The sequence below is a fragment of the Leptodactylus fuscus genome, chromosome 7 (assembly GCF_031893055.1).
Source record: "Leptodactylus fuscus isolate aLepFus1 chromosome 7, aLepFus1.hap2, whole genome shotgun sequence".
Lineage (NCBI taxonomy): Eukaryota > Metazoa > Chordata > Amphibia > Anura > Leptodactylidae > Leptodactylus > Leptodactylus fuscus.
Window position 1 is genome coordinate 6,810,829 of NC_134271.1, and position 18,894 is coordinate 6,829,722.

An 18,894-nucleotide genomic window follows, 5' to 3' on the forward strand; every position below is an offset into this window, starting at 1 on the left:
CTCAGCAGACATGTTCTGTGCAAATCATTAGAATAGATAATTAACCCCGTATAGTCATCCGTACACGCACATGAGGAAACCATAATAAGCCATTTCTATACTCTCCAAGGAGCGAGATTACTACAAGACAAATCCAACCTAGACAAACATATACCATAAACGCTCCTAATCATTGTATGCAAATGAGACATCGCTAGCGAGTAGGCTCATTATAATATCATTAACATATTGAGCGTCACGTCTATAACCCCCTTCCAGTACTGAACATGCTGTCGTCTTTACCTTGCGTAGGTTGGCCTGGCACCGATGTACCCGGATACCAACCAGGCCGGGTCCCCCAAGTCCCGGTCTGTCCGTTCAGCATCCTCAGCTTGTCATACATGCCATCTGCGCCCATCTGTTGCTTCTCGCTAGCCAGGTTGCGCAATACTCGGTTTATTGACGATACCTGCAGGACAGAGAGCGATAGGGATCAGGTTATGGGGTCTAGGGTGGTGGTGGTGGATGTAACAAGTATCTAGACGGTAGGTACGGTCTATGATGCATCGTCTATTAGGATAGTCCCATACAGTTCCCATAATACGAGATGACTTAGGTCTATGTCATCTGGGCACATCCCTTTCCCCCCAACCCTAAAACGTATGGAGTCCATCTCGGTTGACTTACACTAGGGATGTTATCGTTGGTGCAGACGCCTTCGGACAGTAACCTGTCTCGTATCTCCCAGGCAAAGATGGAAGGGCACTCTCTTTTATATTGGGCTATTTTGCTGACCACCTCTGGAGTGGCCACCCTAGGCTTGCTTCCCCCGATGGCTCGAGGTCTGATGGATCCAGTCTCGTAATACCTCCCTAAAATCTTACTCACGCAACCGTTTGACACCTGTACGGAGAAACAAACAACAAATCACATTATTAATAATTTCAAGACAATAGTACAATTTTATAGAAGGCATTAAACAATGACAAGCTTACGTTTTGACTATCCAGCACTGGCACTTTTGCATCTGCATGGCTCTATAATACAAAAATATACCTTCAATGGTATGAGAACTTATGTCTGTTTTTTTTTTCTTTTTTTCGTTTTTTTTTTTTTTTTTTTTTTAATATTACATTTATGGCCCTAAAAATCTTCTAAATATTAGAAAACATTTTAAAATCTTCTGAATTTCCTATTTAATTCTGTCTAGTCCTACAATAAATTATTGGGTTTAATCAGAGCCAAAACATTAGAATAGAATTCGACCTAAAGGGAGGGGGGTTCAGCCTAAATGGCACCGAGCCAATGACTTAATATTATGGTTATGCTTAATTTTACGGAAAAAAAAAAATTCTGAATTTTGTTGGATTTAGATTTTTTTTTTTGATAAGCAGATGATCTCTGTATTAATAAAGCTGGAGAAAAGGTTTATATTGGTAGAGGGAGGGGAGAGTATAATAGTAAGAGACGGGCGCTGGGGAAGCAAGAAGCATGTTCACCTGCAAGATTCTGGAAATATCACAGGGTCTTGCTCCGCTGTGTGCCAGCTCCACTATCTTCTGCCTGGTAGAATCTGGCAAGGGTCTACCGTTAACAAACACTCCACCGAGCTGATTCACTCCACTGTGACCTGAGAAGGAAACATAGTAACAACAACTGTATTACTCGGTGACACCCCCACGATATCCAGCACCCCCCCAAGGGGACACCCTAAGTCACCTACAAATAGGCAGCAAATAGATACATTGTTGCATCGAATAAATTCCAAAAAACTCCTTCCGTATTCCAACAAAATCCAGCTAATTACATCCGGCAGGAAAACGGTTAATACCCCCTCACCATCCAATGACTTCATCACACACACACAAAAAACGACAAAAGGTTCCGAGATCGAACGCAACGAGCACCTTAACTAATGCAAATAAATGGCAGAAAAATGTGGTGGAATTCCAAGGCTACTCTACGGAGAAGTCTCATAAATACCCTGAGAGTCCTCTTCAGACATTGGCTTCACATCCCATTCCTTTGTGCTGAGATATCATAGGACTTTAGTTCATTAAAAAAAAAAAAAAAAAAGGATCCTCAAACCTGAAGTCTCAAGAGCTGAGACAGTTTCCCTGGAGAAGGAGGAAGGAAGGAGATGTGTGTGCTCCTCTGCTTGCAGACTACTGATAATAAATGGACTTGCAGGAGGCTCGGGCTTCTTAGCAAATAAATAAGCACCAAATATAGAAGAAGGGGGAAAGTATGATGAGTCTTTGTGACATTTGTCTTTAAAATAAAGCTAGCTGCACGTCAAGTTTGAGCTTAATTTCTGGAAATAGGCGGAAGTCGCCCCAGATCATGCATGGAAGGCTAATTGAAAAGATCATTTGAAGTACTTGTGGCAGACATGTCACTTTATGACAGTCCTCTGCTTTTGAAAATTGCATCGTCAGGACAAATGGTACTATGATAAAAACGACCCTTTCTATCCGGATTTGGAGATCACTCAGGCTGGAGATAAGGCTAAGACTAGTTAGAGAAAGGGAAAGACACATTTTATATTATGGGAGCCCATAGAAAGGGGGGGGACCGGATAATCCGGACATCAATTTCTATATTATCACAACCCGTAAGACACTCAATCCCCTATAGAAATCCTACCAATTAACTTCTATATTATCTGCTTATACAGCCACCTTTAAAAACTCAATCCCCTATAGAAATTCTACCCAATGTTTTATACTTATAGGGTCATTTTACATAAGCCAGTACCCCTACAATACATCGGTAGGTACAAAAATCTTAATTTAATGTGCATAAAGGGATCTGTATTGAATAGAATGCAAAAAAAATCACAAAGAGAATCTTTAGATGTCAAAGAATCTGCACATTCCAAAATTTCTAATTTGGTAGAAGTAAACTAATGTGTAGCTAATAGAATAGAACAAATTCACAAGGAGGATCCTTGAATTTCAAGGTTTCTGGGTAGTGCAAATTTCTAACTTAGTACATATATATATATATATATATATATATATATATATATATATATATATATATATATATAATACATTGCTAATGCCATGCAAAAAAATCATATGGTGGATCCTTGGATTTCAAGGGGTCTGGGTAGTGCAAATTTCTAACTTAGTACATATATATATTAATATATGGCTAATGCAATGCAAAAAAATCACATGGTGGATCCTTGGTTTTCAAGGGGTCTGGGCAGTCCATATTATTCATTTAGGATACATAAAGTAATATATAGCTAGTGCAATACAAAAAAATCCATGGTGGATCCTTGGATTTCAAGGGGTCTGGACAGTCCAAATTTCTAACTTAGTACATATATATATATATATATATATATATATATATATATATGTATTATATATTAATATATAGCTAATGCAATACAAAAAATTGACATGGAGGATCCTTGGATTTCAGTCCAAGTTTCTCAATTAGAATCTATAAACTGATACAATACAAAGAATTCACATGGAGGATTCTTGAGTTTCCAAGATTCCAAAATTTTTGATGTAGCATTCATAAACTAATTTATAGCTAATGTGATATAAAAAAAAATTTCACATGGAGAATTCTTGGATTTAAAGGATCTGGGCATTGCAAAATTTCTAATTTATTACATGCAATGTAAGAACTATCTAATATAATGCAACAAATTCAGTCCTTGGATCTGGGCATTCCAAAATTGCTATCTAATATAAGGCAGAAGTTTCACATGGATTTCCTTGGATCTGGGCGTCCGTACATGGCCCTATAGACTTGTCTGCAGTACAAATCCCCTTATCATTGGGATTTGCAGGGACCAGGGCTCAGTCTGCGTCCCCTACAGGAATGTCATTTGCAAAGACCATTTATCAACTTAAAAATTGACACTGACAATGGCAAAATACTAAAATTTCACTTAAAAGGTTAAAGCCTTAATCATGATGTGATTTCCCCAGGGAAGGCTGCGGCTCTGGCTCCGTGGCAATCATTAGCCACTCCTAGGCAGCTAATAAGAAAGCATATGGTGTTGATTTGGACTCCTTGAATTTTATACACCCAGGAATTGTTGTCACATAAAGCTACAGAGATACTAGTAGTGACCTTTACACACCAAGAAGAGGCTTAGACTATGTAGGACACCTCGGAGCAGATCACAAGGCACCTTGTAACGGCATCTTATACAAAAGCCACACATCCCTCTAATAACACTGCCTTATAGGTCAACGCATGAATACAAGCTACAAATTGGGACAAACTTCTGGACAATTAACCATTTAATGACCAGCACTCCATGCTATGGACACGACCAATAACATATTAGATATTGTAACTTATATATAGTAAAAGATACACATGTAGATAGATACATAGATATAAGATAGATAGATATGTGATGGATAGATAGATAGATAGATAGATAGATAGATAGATAGATAGATAGATAGGAGATAAATAGGAGATAGATAGATAGATAGATAGATAGATAGATAGATAGATAGATATTAGATAGATAGATAGGAGATAGATAGATAGATAGATAGATAGATAGATAGGAGATAGATAGATAGATAGATAGATAGATAGATAGATAGATAGATAGGAGATAGATAGATAGATAGATAGATAGATAGATAGATAGGAGATAAATAGGAGATAGATAGATAGATAGATAGATAGATAGATAGATAGATAGATAGATAGGAGATAGATAGATAGATAGATAGGAGATAGATAGATAGATAGATAGATAGATAGATAGATAGGAGATAGATAGATAGATAGATAGGAGATAGATAGATAGATAGATAGGAGATAGATAGATAGATAGATAGATAGATAGATAGATAGATAGATAGATAGATAGATAGGAGATAGATAGATAGATAGATAGGAGATAGATAGATAGATAGATAGATAGATAGATAGATAGGAGATAGATAGATAGATAGATAGGAGATAGATAGATAGATAGATAGATAGATAGATAGATAGATATGAGAGATAGATAGATAGATAGATAGATAGATAGATAGATAGATAGGATATAGATAGATAGGAGATAGATAGATAGGAGATAGATAGATAGGAGATAGATAGGAGATAGATAGATAGATAGATAGATAGATAGATAGATAGATAGATAGGAGATAGATAGATAGATAGATAGATAGATAGATAGGTAGGAGATAGATAGATAGATAGATAGATAGGAGATAGATAGATAATAGATAGGAGATAGATAGGAGATAGATAGATAGATAGATAGATAGATAGGAGATAGATAGATAGATAGATAGATAGATAGATAGATAGATAGGTAGATAGATAGATAGATAGGAGATAGATAGATAGATAGATAGATAGGAGATAGATAGATAGATAGATAGATAGATAGATAGGAGATAGATATGAGGTGGATAGATGAAATGGATACATAGATAGATTAAATAGTTTAATAACTCTAAATTCTAAGTGAAAACATATTACATACAGTGTATAGATGAGATGGATAGATACATAGATAATATTACACCTTGTGATATAAGTGTATATGTAAGAGACAAATTCATTTTTATTTCAGGGCATCAGAATTGTTCTTTACAAATTTTTGAAATAATATTTTAGAATAAATGAGAAATTCCTGATTTTGCCCAATGCATGGACTATATTCATGGATAAAACACACCTTGGTGTATCCACAGACTCGGATACGTTCCTATTCTATTAAGCAAACACTGGATTCCTCCCATAAGACCACAAACCATTTTCTAAAAGCAGCATCAAGTGACCACTAATACAGTAAAGTGACCCAATGACATTGCTCGGCCATTTGTAAAGCCCTCGACAAATATTAGAATCTCAAATACAACAAACCCTGAGAGTTTAGTAAAATCTACAATAGACCAAAACATTCAGTGGCAAATATAACCCAAAGCCAAGGGACCGCCATAAAAAGCTAAAAGTAAGAGCCCCAACCGTCCTGCCCGGCTCTATCCCAGCAGCTGCCATTGTAAATAACTGCGACAATCTCACCCAAGTCTCTTAACAAGCGCTCAGTAAAATATTAGAGGGGTCATAAAATAAATCACCCACTTTAATTGATGGATGCCCCTCCGATAAAACAATAGTCTAATAGCGTTTATTCCATAGTGATTCATGACTTACTGTTCTGCATGGCGCTGGTGATGATGTGCAGTCAATTCCCACGTGGAGACTCCAAGGGATTCTATTAATAAATAAACACATTTCCTATTAATTAAGGAACAGCTTTTAGACGTCCCTCAACGACCTGAAGATTTAATGCTACTCCACCATATCGGCCCCATTATAGTTTTACAGATTCTGCCGCTTAAAAGGTATTTTTTTTTTTTAAATTCATTTTAAAAATGCTATAAAAAATGACAGACTATAATAAAATATAAATTTGGTTTCTGACCTCATTAGAATAAATTTGACACATTTGAAACTAAATTTAGAATAATTTCTCATCTATATGTCCTTATTTTTAATTTATCTCTATATATTTTTAAATAATAATTTAATGGAATAATAATATAATAAAAAATATTATTAAATAATAGTCATTTAACAGAATATAATATTATGAAATAGTAAATTAATAGAATAATAATACAATAATAAAATATTATAAAATAATTGTAATGTAATAGAATAACAATAATATAATATTATAAAATAGTATTTTAATAGAATAAAAATATAGTAATATTATGAAATAGTAAATTAATAGAATAATAATGCTATAAAAAATATTATAAAATAATTGTAATTTAATAGAATAATAATAATAGTATAATATTATAAAATAATAGTAATTTAATAGAATAAAAATATAGTATAATAAAATATTCTAAAATCATTGTAATTTAATAGAATAATAATATAATATAAAATAGTAATTTAATAGAATAACAATATAGTAATATTATTAAATAGTAATTTAATAGAACAATAATACTATAATAAAATATTATTAAATAATTGTAATTTAATATAATATTATAAAATAATAGTAATTTAATAGAATAAAAATATAGTAATATTATTAAATAATAGTAATTTAATTGAATAGTAACTTTAAAAAAAATAGAAAAAATTATGGATTTTTTTTTTTCATTTCAAGCTTTTAATATAGCTAATGAGAGTTTGTTGGGCGCTGCCATGATATAAGTATAGATTGATAATATATATCTATACACATATATACATGCATAGATCTAATGTACACACTGTCACCATATTATGGTAAGGATATAGGTGTGTATATATATATATATATATATATATATATATATATATATATATATATATATATATATATATATATATATAACACAAATTTTTATGTAACTTTACAAAATTTGAAAAAAAAGTAACAAATATAAATCTAAAATACATTTGATGACTCACCTGATATTTGCTTTTCCTCGCCCAAATGTAGATGACACTTCAGCATCTGCTCCTAATATCCTTCCTCTAAGACAAAACACAAATGCATTAGATTTTTTAAAAAATTCCCCCTAAAAATATTGATACAGTTTAGAACTTTTATACAAACTCGAATTACTTTGTAATTTTTTTATTTAATTTCTTTCAATCTTTCTTTGTCTCTTTATTTGCAGCTAAAATAAGCAACTGCATCAATATTATGTATTTTTTCCTAAAAAAAAGATTTCAATATTTTAAGGAAAAAATAATTACAGGGCCAAGTATTACCATAGAAACCAGAGTCCTGCCTGCTAATTAGATATGGAGTTAACGCTAACAGCTGGCCAAGGGCTGATCGTCCTCGCTCACAAGTCTAAGCTTCATTTTCTGCAAGTAACTTTTAGGTTTCAGCAGTTTAGATCTTTACGTCGGTGACTGTACAATGACACACGTTGTCTATCTGGCCTTAAAAAGTAAAACCAGGAGGGGGTGAGGCGACTTAACAAAGCCTACAATGATTTTCATTCTGCACCATCTACCCAAAACCAAAGTCTATGAATGCAAAGCAAAGGCAACAACCCGTTTGCAGAATCCAACTTAAAGCAAATATTCCCAATTTCCCTGCGTTAACTCTTCCTGTTTTGTCTTACCCCGATGATGTTGTAGCAGATATTTAGCCATAAAACAGGAAAATAGCATTTAATTCTATGAATATTTTTTGGAAGGTAATTGTGTTACTGGTGCGAGTTGTTAGGGGTTTGTTAAAGCCACACAACAGCTCTGTGGGGAGCTCAATTGGCAATAGACAATTACAAAAGACAAGGCATTGGAGGGTTGCAGTAAAAGGGGATAAAAAGGGGACGACGGGGAAATAAAATAAAATCTAAATAAGTCTTTGCCTGTCTCTTTAACATGCTTGCTGGGCTTCTTTTTAGGGGTAAAGAGGAATATTTAATATTCTGCATGGAATATTTGCAAACTTTTAGGAAGCATCATTGTGACCCTGGTAAGACTCCTCACCAGTTGCAGATAATTTGGTAAATATTTGCAGTGATTGATATTAATAATGCAGCGGTTGCAGTCCCACTTTCATTCGTATTCCAGCTCTGTTCTGTTCCAGGGCTCAGGCTCTTACATGAGGGCGCCCGGCAGTGATTTGTAAACACTTTTTTATATGGCTAACCAAGCATATCCTCTTGTAAGGCTCCTGCACAGAACACGACTAATCTCACTTATAACAACATACTTAATCCATGTAGCGTACAGTTTGCAGAGTCAATTTATTATGTAAAGCAAGGAAAACGCAGAGCAAGCAACATGGAAGTGCCACCAAATAATCATTCACTAGTCAGATGCTTACTGGAGGAACTTTTAGCAGGGATTCTAAGCAATCTGGTTAATTGCTAAACTAGATTGTGCAAATTACAACAGGCAAGGCCTACTTGTCACCCCACCAGCCCTGATACAATAATGTGTAACTGGGCTAAATAAGATGCACATTGGGCTGTGGTTACTGCTCACCCAATATGTTCAGGACAATGTAGCAAGTTAATTAATACAGAATGTCTAACAATACAATGTAACAAGTTTGTATTCTGTGTACAAATAAATAAATGTAACCCCAATCTAAAAAGTATAGTCATAATAAAATGTATCCCAATGTAACAAGTGGCAGCATCTGCATTACAGCAACACTCACTAATAACATTGAGTGATACAATGTAACAAATTGGCTGCAGAAACTTCAAAGCCTTTCAGAATTATTTATACAAGCAAATCAACAAATCCTTCTGTTCCCTCCACAGCAGCAATTTGTTTGTACACAATGTAAGGACGCTGCTAATTTGCACATCACCTGCTTATGTGGATTACAAGTCCCTCTATATTTACAGAGAGGAAACTTTCTTAGAATCTTACCCTAAAATGTTTAAGCTAATGAATGATGATGGGGCAAGTGGTAGCCCCAGTGCTAAGAAAGTGAAGTCAGAGCAAGATACTTTGGGAAATCTTTAGAATTAAAGTAAAGTCTACTAAGGAGATTCTTGGGTTAGAATACAGGGAGGTTACTTTATCATGGAAATTCTATCTATCTATCTATCTATCTATCTATCTATCTATCTACAGTATCTATCTATCATAGATTAACTATTATTAATATGATAGATTGCAGAGAGGCTTCATATTGTAAGTCATGGGAATTATCTATCTATCTAATATCTATCTATCTATCCATCCTAGATCTAGCTGTAATAGATTAACTATTATGATAGATTACATAAAGGCATGTTACTGTAAATCATGGATATTATCTATCTATCTATCTATCTATCTATCTATCTATCTATCTCCTATCTATCTATCTATCTATCTATCTATCTATCTATCATAGATTAGCTATTATTAATATGTTAGCTATACTAAAGAGAAGCATGTTACATTAAATGATGGAAATTCTGAATCTATCTTAGATCTATCCATCATATATTGATTATTATTATTATTATTAACTAGATAGATAGATTACAGAGAGACATCTTACGTTAAATCCTGGAATTTCCCTGTATCTATCTCACATGTATCCATCATAGATTAGGTTGTTATTATTATTATTAATGTAGTAAATAGAATTTGCACAATTTAATGTTACATTGTTACATTCTCTATCTTAGATCTTTCTATCATAGATGAGATATTATTACTATCTTGCATAGACAGATCTGCACATGTGGAGCTTGTGTCTACTGATCTAATAACCAGACAAAATATTCCTACACCTTCTCTATAAAATATATCCGCACCTCCACAAACTACAAAACCTCCTGTACAACATCAATCCTACACAAAGCCATGCAACACCTCAAGACATAACCGTAAGCTCTGCTGCCAAGCCAGCCAGCCCTCCTTCCTCTCTACCAGCGCCTGCAATCCAAGCCAAAGTTGGCCCCTCGCCTCTGCCAGAAGTACTAAAAACGTGCAAGGGATCTGTAAGGTGTGCAGCAGAGTCCTCGAGCGGGAGCTCACCTGTAAGAGGCATCCTAGGCTTGCAGGCTCCTCTGGATAATAGGGTGTGTGGTGCTTAATAAAGAGTTGCAGATTTATTTGGTAGTGCCCAGGAAGGATGAAGCAGCAGCAGCTTCCCTCTCTCTCCTTCTCTGTCTCCCAGGGATGAGCCTCCTTGTTGTTGTTGGTTAGATTCTGAGGAGGAGATAGAGATTGACAATAAGAAGAAGTGTCAGGGAGGCAGGGAGTGTGCAGAGAGCAGTGCACAGGCAGCGTGCACACCTATACTGATTGGTGATGCTTCAAGTGTATTAATGTATGTGTGCTTGCTCCTTGTTGCCTCACCTCCACTGTTCTTCACTGGCCCATTAGTAAAGGCTGACCCCTGTCATCATGTCCCAGTAAAACACTTCCTCCTCCTGCTTCTCCTCCACCACCAGAGCGGGAAATGAGGCAGTGCTGGGGCTTTGCTTTCAAACCCACTAATCACTCTAGACATGCAAATGCACTGACTACTCCACACACAAAATATTGCTTTATGCAAAGCACCGGGGCTAGCCCTGCACATGCCTATTGGCTGCGCCCCCCCCACCGCAGGCCTCCATTGGCTCCTTTCTTTGAATATGAATACACTTGAGTTTTTTTTTTTCTTTTTTTTTTTTTCACGGCACAGATTTTTTTTCTGTTGTGTACTGATGGCTCTCCCCTATAACTAACTATGTGTGTGTGTGTGTTTGTCACACCATTTGTGAAGCACATTCAAGATTTCATGATTGGATTGCACTCCCATCATTTCTCCAGGACCGAATAAGATGGCTCTTCGGTGCGACGTTGAAGACGGATACCCCCCAATTTTTTATTTTTTTTTTCCTCTCTGATCCACTAGAAGGTATCACTACCTGACAAGTCTTGCTCCTTTTTTTCAATGACGCCCCTGTCATTGTGCACTGCTCACAATAGGAGTCAAATCATTTTGCTGCATTTTGGTGTAAAAGGGCCATTTTGGGTGGGTGGGGGGGGGCATTTGCATTTTAGACAATAGGGATAAGGAAAATATCATTGACATGTTAAGAGCAGAAATATTTGGCAGACAGGAGCTTTGTAAGCTGGGAATTGCCCCCGGCCACATAAGAACTTCTCTTGTTTTTTTCTGTTTTGTTTTTATGAAGACCCCGTCTCAAGACTCCGGGAGCAAATTCTCAGCTCACTAAGTGTATTGACAGAGTGGCCTTAAGTGTCCTTGGCAAACACTTGCAAACTTCTTCCACGTGTCAGTGTTGACTAAAGTGGGTTTTTTTTCCCCCTTTTATCTAAGACATCATCAATGTAAGAGTCACTTTTACTTTTATGTGTGCAGTCTGCTGCAGCCTGGAATGAATTGTGCAGGTAATGCAAGAAGAAGCGATATATATATGTATGTGATATGTGGTGACGTAGTATATACTGATGTAGCAGAGCTGGGATTAATAGGAGTGTAGTATGGCTACATTGCAAACTCAACTCTGCTACATCGGTGTAGAATTTATAATGTTATTCTATGATTTTGCTAAAATTGACAATGTCTCAGGCCTTGATCCCATCCTTTCTGGCACTATTGGTCTACATATATATATATATATATATGTATATATATATATATATATATGAAGATACATCTACCTAGATACATTAATACATCTATCTATCTATCTATCTCCTATCTATCTATCTCCTATCTATCCATCTCATATCTATCTATATATCTATCTATATACACACATACAGTATATATACGAAGATATTATCCATAAGATCTATCTAAATACATTAACACATACATATATATATATTACACAAAATAGTCACAAAATCGATACTTTTGCAATACAGATAGATTGTATAGTTAGATGTATCCACCTAATCTACAGCTATAGATGTATCTTCTCTATATATAGAATGCAAATGTAGCAATTTCTCCGTCACTCCACAACGGCGACCTGATTTATGACATTAGTCGCTGACAGCCATCAAGTCCCAGTAAGTTAGTGCTTTTTAGTATTTTGACCACACACCAGAAAGTACATTTGTAGCGCGGTACACTATTACAACACACCTCAGTACACTCCAAAGCAACCCCTGGGTGCAAGTTTTAAGGTTACATTTAAAGTACCAGCTTGATCTCTGGTTGCCTTAATTGTTAATTTCACAAGTTGCGAGCAGGGAGAAAAAAAAGAGACTGAAATAAAGTTAACAATAAAACAAGCCCCGGAGAGGAGAGGGATGGGGAAGGCGAGGAGAAGGGGAGAAAATGAAGTATTAGATGTGTACACTTGACTTTTCTTGACATGTGAAAGTGTTAAAAGTCACATCTCATCAATAAAGTATGTGGACAGTGAATGAGAGGGCTGACAAGCATTGCATTCTTACATAGACTACAATAGGGAGACAAACGACTCTGCCAGAGAGTTTGCATGTTAGTGAATGGGAGCAGGATAATGAGCTGCCTGCCTGTCACTCTCTGTCCTCTCTCGGCCTACACACGGCTTCTGTGCCCAGCAGTGCCCCCCTCACAGCGGCTCAGGCAGTGCCCCCTCACTGTCCTCCTCTGTAACCCAATGCCTGCAGACCTGCTCCCAGTCCTCACTACCTGGGGTGCTGCAAAAACTTACCCCCTAGCCGAACATCCAACCCTCTATCTATCTATCTATCTATCTATCTATCTATCTATCTAAAGAATGCACTGCACATATTTGTGAGAACGGTAAATCCTTCGCCCCTTGTGATTTGATCTTTTTTTTTTTTTTTTCCCGAAGACCTTATAATTAGCGCATTGCAACGGTTAGGAGAATAGGGAATTGGGTTACAGTGAACTGGTCACACCCTCCAAGGCTGCTTATAACTTACTTAAGAAAATTCAATTTGTCAGGGGAAAAAATGTGGCCTCTTCTACTTTCATTTAAATGGGGGAAAAAAATACAAAAACTTTCAAAAAATTTAATCCAGACAATTCTATCCATCTCCAAAAAATTATAATTTAGGTTTAATTGATATGATCATTTTTTTGCCAACTCCTAGTTATCAATCTAATCTCTATAACTTCTGATTTAATTCTGATCTATCGCTTTTTTACAAATATATTTTTCTAAATTACTATATAAAAACTTATTTTTGCTTAAATTTTTGACATTTGTATTCCAATTTATTTCAGGAATAAGTGACAAGCAGAATCTAAAAAAAAATTAGATTTTTTTTAAAAAATATTTTTAATTTTTATTGCCTATTTCCTAATAGATTTTTTTAAAAAATATAAAATTTTTATTGCCTATTTCCTAATAGATTTTTTTAAAAAAAAATATTTAATTTTTATTGCCTATTTCCTAATAGAATTTTAAAAAAAATATTTTTAATTTAAATTTTTATTGCCCATTTCCTAATAGAATTTTTTTAAAAAAAATATTTTTAATTTTTGACTATATCCTAATAGATTTTTAAAAAATTGATTTTAATATTTGTTAATATTGCTTATATCCTAATAGAATTTTTTTTTATTTTTTTTATATTTTTGTTATTTTATATTGCCTACATCCTAACAGAATTAAAAAAAATTTTGAATTTTTTTAAAAAATGATTTATTACCTATATCCTAAGATTTAAAAAAAAAAAAAAAAAATTAAATATTTTTGCAAATCTTTATTGCCTATATCCTAATAGAATTTTGTAAAAATTGACATTTTTCAACAATAATTTTATTGCCTATATCCTAATAGAATTTTAAAAATTTTTATTTTTTATAAAAATATTTTTGCTCATTTTTATTGCTTATATCCTAATAGAATTGAAAAAAAAAATTGAAATTTTTCAAAAATATTTTTGTTGCCTATATCCCAATAGGTCTATACTGGAAGCAATTTCATAAAAAAATTCCAATCCTGCCTCAGTCCCTCCTCCCTAATTAGAGATGTTTATTAGAAATTATGTTTATCCAGCTGTCATGCAGTAAAAAAAAATGCAGCATAATTACCTCTAGCGGATTGGCTTTTCATATGCATATCAGTATATTACAATAATTTGCTGTAAAATATTGCAAAATTTAATCCAGTCCACTCACTTTCTAATCCAAGTGCCCCCTCTCTGCGCACCCCCCAGCTATTGCAGAGAACTGTCTTGTTGGAATTAGAACATCATTTCATGTTGTCTCCAGTGAATTGTTGTTATCAATAAAAGAACAACCTCGGCATTGGATTGCCCGTCCTAGTTATTGTAACACTAAGCTGCACTCACATATTCCAGATGTCACGCAGGACAAAGTGCTTAATAAATTGACCTCTAATTGAAAATATATCACAGAGAAGATATGAAGTGTGCGGCCATTTCATCCTGGGAAAACCTCGATTAACACAAGAGATTAAAGTGTTACCAGACTTTTTGGAACAGCTTGTATGAATCAATAGTTTAACCTATCAGAATACCATGGGCATTTTGCAAAAAAAAAAAAAAAATTTTCTTATCTTCCTACATTATTAAAAAAAAAAATAGTATAGAAACAAAAATACAACATGTAAATGGACATTTTGTTTCCACTGATTTAAAAATAATTAAAAAAAAAAAGTTAACCTTGTTCAAAATTTTTGAAAAAGTTGAAACTTTGTTCTTCTAAGAGGTTTTCAAAAATTTGCTTAAATTAAAAAAAAATGGATGCCCTCTACACTTAGAACAATACCCAACAATCCCAAATTTAGGGAGTTCCTGCCCAGCCACATGTTGTCCAACTTCATGTTTTAATAACATCTTTGAGCCCCTCCCAGAAAAGTTTATGATTTGGATTTAATTTGTATTTTTTTTCCCTTAATTTGAAAGACCCCCCCCCCCCTTTAGCATGGCAAGGGTTAATGACGGTGCATGCTAGGTGTAGCCTTGTATATTGATAACCTTTGCTTGTAATGTAAATTGATGCACATGGAGGAAGGCAATGAAAATGAAGATTTTTTTCCCTCCCCCCGAGTTGCCCAGTCTATAGATTTGGTCCCAACTTCATTGTTCCTTTTGTTTGCCATTTTTCTATGAAATAATAAAATGACTTGTCCTTCTCTCTCTTTCCTCCGAGATGACGAGTAAATGTCTGACCATTTTCAATTAGCAACTGTTGGGATTAAGAGCAACTAATGCCTTCTCCTGAATCTCGCTCCGATTTCTCCCTGGGGCACAGGGGGCTTTGTGTACCCTCCGAAAAGGAGCTAAAAAAAAAAAGTTTTAGTTTTGGAATTAAAAAAAAAAAAAACACATAAGGGGAGGGTGTAAGTGAATGCAAATGACGTCATGTTAATAGAGACTCGGGAGGGGGGGTGTCAGGGGCACTTACAAAAGGTGAGTGCTCGGGGCTCCCAGCTGTAGGATTTCATTTACAACACTATTTTTTATATATATATATATATTTTTTAATAAATTTTCGAGCCGTCTACACTGACAAGTATCTAAAGGGGGTCACAGATTATTCACTTTATGGAAAGCAACAAGGGCAACGAAAAGTTTCTTATAAAAAAAAAAACATACAAAGAAGTAAAGTCGCTCCAAACACTTCCGAATCTTTATCAAACCTTTAAAGCAAATTATTTTATTGTTTTTGGGATTGGTTGTGACCAATGATTGTTGCAAGATTTAATGTGAATTTACAAAAATAATATTACAAATATTTGAGAATACAATCTTGGGTCTGTATTAGAATGGCAACGTTACTTTTGCAATGCTATTTATTTTTGTTTTTTGTTATTTGTATCATTATTATTATTACTGGTATTATTATTAGTATTCTATTATATTATAATTATTACCATTTGTATTCTATTATTTCTATTGTTATTATTTGTATTAGATTATTTGTATTATTATTTTTCTATTATTGTTATTATTATTTGTATTATTGTACTATTTGTATTATTATTATTTTTATTATATTACTTGTATTATATTATTTGTATAATTATTGTTCTATTATTTGTATCATTTGTATTATTATTATATTTGTATTTTATTATTATTTTATTTTTATTATTATTTGTATTATATTAATTATTATTATATTATTATTATTATTATATTATTTGTATTATATATTATAATGTAGCATTTTCTATGTAAATAAAATGCTTGGTATTTATCTTGACCTTTATTATGATTATTATATTGATTGTACTATTACTTTATTATCATAATAAATTGATTTTTGAAACATATTCTATGATACTTTGTAGTTCTTTTACTCATTGGTTTTGGTTTTATTGTGGCTGATTCTGTTCATTATTGTTTTTCTATATCTATATATTTTATCTAATTCTACAAGGTGCTGAGCCATGGTGCAGCTTCCAATCTGAATAACTGTATATATATATATATATATATATATATATATATATATATATATAAAACTCACTATAGATATACATTATATGTTGCACTTTTTAGTAACTTTTCCCTCTGTATACTATGTAGTGTCCTTGTTGTTAGACTCTCTCTACACGTTGGCTTCTGTGTACATGTGGATGCTACATTTGTGGCAGTGTTCTGTGTGTCTCGTTGCATTAATATCTCTTCTATAAGTCACCTTTTTTAATACCCAGAAAAATGCTTAAAGTCCTCTTGTCCAGATCACTTTGAACCTCGAGATAAACACCATTCCTGACGTGTTAGACTGAAATGCATTTGCCTCTAGGAGAACCAATGACTATTTGTGTCTATGGGGCGGTGTTGGGCTTCTTTAGTGTTAGGGACATTGAGTTAAGTGTAAATTCATCATTTTAAAGAAATCCACCCCAGCCTGGTGTATGTCAGGGGGGATGTGACTGCGACAATCCCGTCCTAAACATTGGGAAAGGTATTTGCACATTGTAATTGTTTGAAACTTTTAGTTGTTACTTTGTAGACTTTTTGTTCATGTATTTTTTTATTCTCTTCTCTCTCTGTTGTTCTATATGGGATTTAAGTATGAAGTTGGTTTCTCCTATAACCGTCCCAATCTGTTCCAAACACTGTTACCCTGTAATCTGTATTACTGATGATTTTATTCATTTTATTAGGGACTGAGAATCCCAGGGCTGCAGATCAGGTAACACAGTCTATACATTGTGGGGTTATTTTTGTGCCTTTTGTCTATTTTTCCTACATATTAAAAATTGGTCTAAAAAAATAAATATTTTAAAAAATTAAAATTTTTACAACACAAAATAATATAGAGTCCAATTAAATATAATGGCAACATAATCTATACAATGTATCTATCTTAAATTTCTATATCTTAGTGCTTCCCCTTCCATCCTACAGGGGTATCGGGGAAACTTTTTGAAAAACTTAAAGAATGCAAAAATTTCATTTATTTTTTAAGCCAAGAGTGTTGTGTTTTCTTTTTTTCCTCCTCTTGAAATGCAATTTTCTTAAGTAAGTTTTCCAGCCGCCTTGGAGGGTGTGACCAGTTCACTGTAACTTAACTCCCTATTCTCCTCGCCGCTGCAAATCACTAATTATAAGGTTTTTCCGAAAAAAAGATCAAATCACAAGGGCTAAAGGATTTGGCATTCTCACATTCTTCCATTACACTTCCTAGCAGGGCTCTCCACGTCTTATGTGGGACACAATTTCTTCACCTTCTCACCATTTTATCTCTGACTCCTTAGTTATGTTTTTGACAAATAGTAAAAATCTTCTCTTCTATCCTGAGACTGTCTGCAGCTTACACTAGGAATGATCAGGCTATAGCAAAGCTCGGCAAACAGGCAGAACAAATAAAAGAGATAGCCTGGGATTAGCAATGATTTACACAAGTATTAAGGAGAAATATTACCTGTTGCAGCTTGTGAGGAGCGATTCACAGCCTCTGAGATGGTAATTCTGCCACTTGAGCTTTTCCTTGATAGTTGAGAACTGGCAGGTTTGATCTTCGGTTTTTACAGGAGAATCTGCCACACAGTTTAAATGTCAGGGACAGGAAAAAAAACCAGGGTGTGTGACTACAGTCTAACTTTCCCTTAATATCAATGCCAAGTGCGCTGTGATTGGCTGAGACTGGCCAGTGACATCACAGGGGAGAGTAGGGCTCGCTATACTATCCTAATAATAAGGATACAGGGACAGACAGGCCTGGGCTCATATAGTATAGGTCAGAGAAGGTTAGCAATCTAAGAGATATATTATTATTAATATTATTATTTCTATATTATTCATTATTATTTATCACATTATTATTTGGATTATTTAGATATTTTATTATTTATATTATTATTATTATGTTTATTTATATTATTTATTTATAGTATTTTTATTAGTTATATATCATTCATATTATTATAACATTAATATTATTTATTATTGATAATATTATTAGTATTTATATTTAATATTTATAAGATTATAATTCATTGTTTATTGTATTTATTCTTATTATTATTAGAATATTAAGAGTAATAAATAATTTATTAAGATCTATTAATAGTATTT

General features: G+C 33.8%; 1 protein-coding gene across 8 annotated transcripts in view; it reads right to left on the minus strand.

Annotated features, from left to right (window-relative positions):
• Window positions 1-18,398, minus strand: part of PAX6 (paired box 6) — a 33,762-nt gene extending 15,364 nt beyond the window's left edge. For 2 of the 8 annotated variants that reach the window (XM_075280875.1, XM_075280870.1), the window contains exons 1-5: window positions 1,963-2,109; window positions 1,479-1,609; window positions 975-1,016; window positions 667-882; window positions 283-448 (exon numbers count right to left, since the gene is read on the minus strand). In XM_075280875.1, the coding sequence (XP_075136976.1) occupies window positions 283-448; window positions 667-882; window positions 975-1,016; window positions 1,479-1,609; window positions 1,963-1,984 (577 nt within the window). In that variant the 5' untranslated portion in view covers window positions 1,985-2,109. Of the gene's footprint in view, window positions 1-282; window positions 449-666; window positions 883-974; window positions 1,017-1,478; window positions 1,610-1,962; window positions 2,110-6,147; window positions 6,209-7,413; window positions 7,480-10,452; window positions 10,627-10,776; window positions 10,980-18,241 lie in introns of those variants that run through there. The other 6 variants (XM_075280872.1, XM_075280876.1, XM_075280871.1 and 3 more) reach the window with 6 other exon arrangements.
• Between the last annotated feature and the right edge of the window lie 496 nt (window positions 18,399-18,894).